The sequence below is a fragment of the Cenococcum geophilum genome (assembly GCF_001692895.1).
Source record: "Cenococcum geophilum 1.58 unplaced genomic scaffold K441scaffold_27, whole genome shotgun sequence".
In the NCBI taxonomy this organism is placed as follows: Eukaryota; Fungi; Ascomycota; class Dothideomycetes; order Gloniales; family Gloniaceae; genus Cenococcum; species Cenococcum geophilum.
This window is the reverse complement of record NW_027137585.1, coordinates 1,089,857-1,097,354: the sequence shown is the minus strand read 5'-3', so window position 1 is coordinate 1,097,354 and position 7,498 is coordinate 1,089,857. Positions and strand designations below refer to the sequence as shown.

The window sequence follows — 7,498 nt, the reverse complement described above, 5'->3', positions numbered from 1 at the left end:
TAGTAAGCTAGCACTAGCAGTCGTCTGCTTGCTTAATCACCTTTAAATATTACTCCTTCCATTTTATAAAGCAATAGATACCGTATCTAATAGTATTATAATACCTATTACTAAACCTTACTTTATAGCGGTCTTAGTCTCTACTTCTAGTACGCTATTAAGGTTTAGATACCCCTAGTTAGTTCCTTTTTCTTCCTTATTACTATTAATTAATAAGTACTCTAACTCCATTATTATTTTTACTAATCTCTATCTGTATATTACTCTAATATCTTAATCTAGCTTATAGAGTTAATTTTATTCTTTATCTAACTCTCTAGTTCCTTTAAGCCCTTTTAACTTTAGCTCTTATAGCTAATAGCTTGCACTATACTTAGCATCTTTATAAATTTAGTATGCGTTATTATAACAAAACGTAAAACTTCTAATTAAATATTTTTTTATTTCTCGTAGTACACTATCGTCCCTCTATACGTGTATATTATATACTATTAGTCTAGTTCCCTTTACTATATAATAACTCTAACCACTTCTACAGTCTCTAGTAAAATAACCCTGTTTTTTATAATTTATATAAGCTCCGTTTTTAAACCATTACTTTTGCTATAGAGTCCGCTTAAACGTCTTCTACTGTTAAGATCCTTAGTTTAGCCTATACTCCTTAGTCCTATAATTACTTAATCCTTAACTTCTAGGTTTCTATAGTTATTTTCTCCATCTCTTATAGGTTTCTTTAGTACTGCTTAGGTCTATTAGCTCTACGCTATACTATAATTTCTAATTTAGCTTTAGTCGTTGCGTGCTCTACGCTTTATATAACTATAAAACTCTATCCTAGCTTCTCTTAGCCTATTCCCTTTAGAAGATCTTATTGTTAATCTTAATCGCTTAATCTATTAATTCCCTAAGGGTATTCGCATCTTCTATTAGAATAATTACGTCCTAGACTTTAGCCTTAAGTCCCTATTTATACTATACTATAAGCGCCTTATTATTCTATTTAACCTATATAGCTAATATCTAAAACCACGTTATATACTTAATTGCTAAGGTTCGCTATATTAGGTCCTAAAGTTTCCTTTTTACTATAGTTGTTGCTTTTAGGTCCCTAAATATTTATATTAATTATTCCGCGAATTTAGTTTAGCTTATAAATATATATCGTACCTCCTAATTAGTAGTTGTTATACTATTATCTTATATTTCTGTAAGATAGGGTTTAAACTATTTAAGCGCCCTTCCCGTTAGGAATAATCCTGCGTACGCTACTTAATCTATAAATGTCGCCAACTTTACTCCTTCCTATATAACTTTAAAGTGCATTTATATAAGGAATCCTTTAAGCTTTAATCTCTCTCCTAAGAATTATTTAATTAAAGGTAACTTAACCTTAGCTACTCCTATTCTATTAACCCTTTACTTAAGTATTATGTTATTATCTGTTAACTAATTAACTATTGCCTATAACTGTCCTACTATAACCAGTTGCGAGTTAGTATCTACTATACTAGTATCGTTACTTAACCCTAAGGTTGTTACTACCATTAATGGCGTTGTTATGGCTGCTTTTAGTAGTATATTATTTAACTTTTAATACTATAACTATAGTAGTGATTATATAACAGAGCCTTATAGCAAGAACTACGGTAGACTCGTTAATAGGCTAGGTATATAGGTAATGTAGGAAGTTAATAACGTAATAATAACTAATGGAGTGGTTGCCTAATAGATTAACTCTAATTATATTCTAAGAATTACTATAAAAAAGGAACTATCTAGGTAGGGACTAAGGGTCCTTAAATACATAACCGTACTCCTAAAAAAGTTGTTACTCTATCTACTCTATCTACTCTATTCGCTCCGTAATAGATTTTATAGATTATATAGATTACATAGATTATATTACGTAACTCTGCTTACCATTCCTCGTCATATAGTTCCACCGGTTCCATCCTGGACCATACTTATATTAACTAACTAGCTTCTTCTAACTCTTCTCTAAGTAGTTGTAATATTATACTTAAAGCGTCCGTAATAAGTAGGTAACTAATTATACATCTTTAGGAGAGTAAAGGTAGAAGGTAAAAGCCTTAGCCTTATCTAGTGCACTATTTATTAAATATCTCTAACGTTAGGTGCATTAGTAATTAGTTTAAATTAAAGAATCTCTCTTAGCTAGAAGGGGGTTAGGCTAAAATAGGTTATATCCCGCCCTATTTTTATCTATTCCAGTCTAGTCTAGTCCGGTCCCCTTATTCTACTTCCAAATATTAGTTAAAGCAAATTTATAATAAGATTTTTACTTTCTATCCTTATATAAAGACACTTTTTAGACAAATACCGTAAATATAATAAGCCGCGCACTATTTCCTTATATCCGTTAAGATATAGTTAACTAAAGATAAGTTACACGCTAGCTTTAAGAGCACTCCCCTAGCACTCTAAGCGTTTGTAAAATTTTATTACTAGTAGGACTGGCGTCTAGCTAAGCCTTGCGGAATTAGTTAATATAGGGTAGCTTTAGTTTTGCCTTTTAGAGATTCCTATAATCCTAGTACCTATATAGCAAAAAAGGCCCTATTACCTCTACTATTAGCGTAGCCACGTTTTAGCTATATTACGTAATTTAAATTAGCTAGCTAGGTCGTAAATATAGTTTTAGCCTTATATTCTCTATAGCTAGCCTATAACTAAACTAGCGCAAATAACAAACGCTAGAGAAAATATATTGCCGTTTACGCTAACCGGATCCAGATAATATAAGGTTAGTATATTTACTATAAATACTAATCCTATCTAAGAATAGCGTCTAAAATCTAGGGTAAATAATAAATTAGTTAGCCAGATACCGGAATTTTGCCGCCCCTTTAAAGCCCTTACTATTTTAATACTATAGACCTTATTGTAGTGCCACCTCCTAGCTGCAGCTGTAAGAATCTTATCGGCTGGTGAATTTCAGGCACTGTATATCGCAACAAACTTCGAAATAAGGTTATTAAAGCTCTAAATAACGCGAATTCTTGACGCTTTATTAAAGTCAAAAAGGAGATCTATAAGAGACTCGGTTAATATAATAGACTCTTGCAATACTATAGTAGCGAACTTTTCTAGAAGGATAACTATATGGCGATACGTCTAGAATACGCTCCAAATAGCTAGCTCTATAGGTTTCTTTAGGATAAAAGCAATAACGTTAATCGAATTTTATAAATACGTTAGATTTTATAGCTTATAGACATTCTTAAATATATTTACTCTAAAGGTGTTGTATATAGTAATATTTCGTGCTATAACATTCTTTTAGATAAATATTTAAACGCAAAGCTAATCAACTTCGCTAGTTTATCAATTAATGGATCTCCTCTTCTCACTTTATATTTACTTTAAGCCCAACCTCCGTATCTAAGCACGCCTCAGAAGGATGAAAATTTTGCCTTTAGATCGGCTTATTATTATATCCTAATGCGTTATATTGCCTTTTATAAACTTTCTAATAATAATATGGAAAATCGTTATAAATAAGGAATATTTCCCGAATTAAAGTCCCTAGAGGCGTTAAGAGTTATTATTAGAGGCTATTAGAACGGTAAATATAACTATTTAAATTTAATATAATATAAATTATCCTTACTATAAACCCTAAACCAATATAATAAAGTTATAACTACTAATTGCGGTAAAGAATGCGAAGATAATATATTAAAACCCCTTAAAATTTATATAATATAAGCCACACCCTTTTATTTGTTAGTAATAAAACAAAACTATAAGATCTTTACTATAATACTAGAAGATATTAAGAAGGCGTTAGAACTAAAGCAAAATATTAACCCCTAACCTCTTATACCTAAAGAATATTACAATCTAATTAATATATTTAAGAAATAATTTATAAACTAACTACCTCTATATTAAGATAAGCACGATTTTAAAATAAAACTTAAACCTAGTATAATGCTAAAGTTCGGCCTATTATACAGTATATTATAAGAAAAGCTACTTATAATATAATAATACCTTAAAGAATACCTAAAGAAAGAATTTATTTGCCCTAGTTAATTACTATTTACCTTACCTATACTATTTATTAAGAAACTTAAAGAAAGCTTAAGATTCTATATTAATTATTAAGCCCTAAATATAATTATAATTTAAAACTAATATCTAATCCCTCTACTTTAAGAAACGCTTAACTATTTAGTAAAAAATAAAATAAAGACCACGTATTAGGAAATGGAGGTTCCTTTATAGGTAAGGCGCGCTCGCTTTTTTACCCTAGTTTAGCCAAGACCCAACCTCAACCTCGACCATAAAAGGCCTTCTCCCTCGCTGCTTTTGCCCTTATACTCTATCTCCTCTTTTCTTTCCCGCTACCGTGCCGCCTTAGACTCTAGCTGTCAGCCGTAAGGCATTTTCCATCCCCTTAGCGTCTATATAGGTGCTCTACCCGCCTTCCCCAATCTCTATATATTTTATACTAACGATTACCTAGCGCTGCAACTCTTTAGCCCTTTCTATAGGACATATTTATACTCTCTTCTAATATTAATGTATGCTTTAGTCCTACCATATTCCTCCTTTCTTCTTTTCTCTCTCCTTTTCTCCTGCTTATGTTACCGATTAGTGCACTAAAATAATATTTTTATTTATCCTCTTCTTTACCTCCGCCTCTAGCAGTATCTTAGGCGTAACTATAATATGCGACTTAATCCCTATCGGAACAGCTATAAATGGCTATAAGGCTATACCAAGAACCGCCTAATAATAGATTACGCGGGTTATAGCTGCTGCAAGCTACAGGACGCGTTAGGTAGTGTCGCATTGCAGCATTATAATAAAGGCGAAGCCGGACGCCGAAGTAGGTCTTTAGCGAAACCACAGGCTAATACTAGTTGCTTAGCTTAGCTAAAGCTGCGCCGCTAGAAGCTAGAAGCCCTCGCCCTCCTTAGCGCCTTTTTAACCTAGACCTAGACCTTACTCTTTCCTAATAATTAGAGGATTACATTACAATTAGAGAAGCCGCTAGGCTTTAGTCTAATCTAGCCCCCTATTTAGCTAAGGAGGTATAAGTTATAGAAATATCCTTTATATAGACCTAAGACTTACAAGGCGGAATCTGGGGGTAAATAGCCTATTTAGTAGCACAGCCTAGCTTCCGGCAGAGTTGGTGTTATAATCTTACTCCTAGCTAATAAATACTAGAGGAAAATTCGCGCATTTAATCTCCTAACGGAGATGGACTTTATGCGGTGGCTATATTAGCTAAAAGGGCGCAGTGAGATGGATATAGGCGTAATTGCCTAATCTACCCGCGCTATCTACCCCCTTATATTATTTGTGATATCTAGCTATAGGCAAGGGTAAAAGCGAGGCTTTTGCGCATATTTAGGAGGTTAAGTAGCGGCTGCAAGCTCCGTAGAGTATAACTAAGGAAGTTCCTCGGATCTAGGGGAGAGAGTTAAGGATGCCCTTATTACTTAGAGTGTCTTTTAATGCTTATAGCAGAATTACGGCACGCCCCCTACCTATTTAACCTTAGGAACTATAGTCTCGCAAAGGATCTAATACGAAAGATTTAGTTTGCCAGTATAATTAGGTTAGAAAATAGATATATTAGCGCTAGCCCTAACTCTAAGGAATAAGGGTAAAGGAGGCACTTTACTACTAACCTCCTTAATAAGGAGGCTTAGTGCGATGCCCCTATTAAAGGCTAAATATACTAGCTTAGTTAGTTAGGTCTCAATTATAGTTTCCTAATAGGCGTTAATCTTATAATAGGATTTAAGCCTATGCAAATCTTTATGCGCTGCGAATAGTAATTGCTAACGGAGCGTAGATTATATGTTTTAATTCGCTATTAAGCTAATAGGGTTATTTTAGTATAGATACTGCGGATATAAGCTAGTAGTAAAGAGGGGACCGGCGTAGACTTAAAAGCCCAGCGTAATCCGTTCTTTAGGGCTATGTTACGGAACCCGACCGCAGGGGCCTCCATAGGAGAACCCCGTGCTCTCGCGTATACCTCGCGTATAGCTTATATCAGCTACGCGAGGGTATATTACCTCCTTACGCCCTTGACCCTTACGATCGATTGCGTAACGTCTTATAGACTCCCCGAATACATACGCTTTATAGCCATTACCCCCGTTTTATAATATTACGTTACGCCTTTTTCTTTACTAACGCTTAGCCTACGACCAATTCTACGTCTTTACGATACTATAGACGCTGCTAGAAGCAGCGTGTTTACGAGTTACCTTACTTTATACTTCTAAAGAATTAATAATAGTAAGACAAAATTCCTTACTAGCTACTATATTAAACTTAAAGAATAACCTAATACCTATATTAAAACTACGACACCAATTAGTTCTAGAAGGATTTAATTTATTTACCTTAGCCTTAACCCCTAAAGGGAAGCCTAGTGGCTTAAAAGACTATAATAACTATAAGGGGGATATTAATAATGTCTTATTCTTTATTAACTATATAACCACGGATAAATAAGCCGAAGGGCTACTACCTATTAAGGTTAAGATACGAGACACTAAGATATTTATAAAAATGGTAGTATAAGAACCTAATAAATACTACCGCCTTCTATAGAACTACTATCTAAAGCTTATATAAGCTAAGATGCGTACTACTTAAGATTATAATATTATCCAAGACCTATAAGCTTATAAGGCGCTCGCTAATAACATACGCTAAGAGATTAAAGATAACCTCTATGCATCTAAACGCGACGTCCAATAATTAAAAAAGGCCGAGATTATACTTATTGCTATAGTTACTAAAAGAAAGGGTATAATTAAATACCTATAATTTTAGCTTAATAAGTATATTCGTAATAATACTAGATACCTTTTTACTATATATAATGCCACCTAAGTCTCTATACCCCCGGCAACCTTACCTACTTAACGCTTAATAGAAGGTTAGCGCTAAGCAGCTTTACCTAATAGAAACCCCTACTATAGCAGCGGCAATAATAAAAACTATAACAATTAAACCTAAACTACTACTATAGGGTCTAATACACGCTACCCTAATCCCCTAATCTTTAAGGGTAACCGTAAGGAATACAGCCACTAAAAAATATAAATTCGTAAGAAACTAACCTAGAGCGCCTGCCTTTTCCCTATAGAAGATACTAAGATTAGCTATATTATTGGACGAATAAAGGGCATCCTATTTAATAGGCTTTTCGCTTAATAGGAGACTAGTAGTCCCTAAAAGTAGTAGTCCTACTAGGAAGTCCTTAATAACCTTAACTAAATATACCGTAACTATAACCTAGTAGCCACTAGTTAAGCTAAACTACGCGCCCTAAAAATAAGTCCTACTAAATTATTTAATAAGTTCTATGTTAAATTCTAGGAATATACCAGAGTTCTTACCTAAAATAACACTAAAGACTAGGAAGATCTTCTTAAAAAAGTCACTTATCGCCTTAGTTACGCAGCCGCTAGCTATAACTATAACAACGTTTATAATA

General features: G+C 33.5%; 1 protein-coding gene across 1 annotated transcript; it reads left to right on the top strand.

The window, feature by feature from the left end:
- Positions 1–3,228: 3,228 nt before the first annotated feature.
- K441DRAFT_566220 (uncharacterized protein) lies at positions 3,229–3,387 on the top strand (the record flags this gene model as incomplete). The annotated part of the gene is made up of 1 exon (XM_067643732.1): positions 3,229–3,387. A coding segment is annotated over one exon (159 nt), but the record flags the coding sequence as incomplete, so codon positions are not given.
- Positions 3,388–7,498: the final 4,111 nt, after the last annotated feature.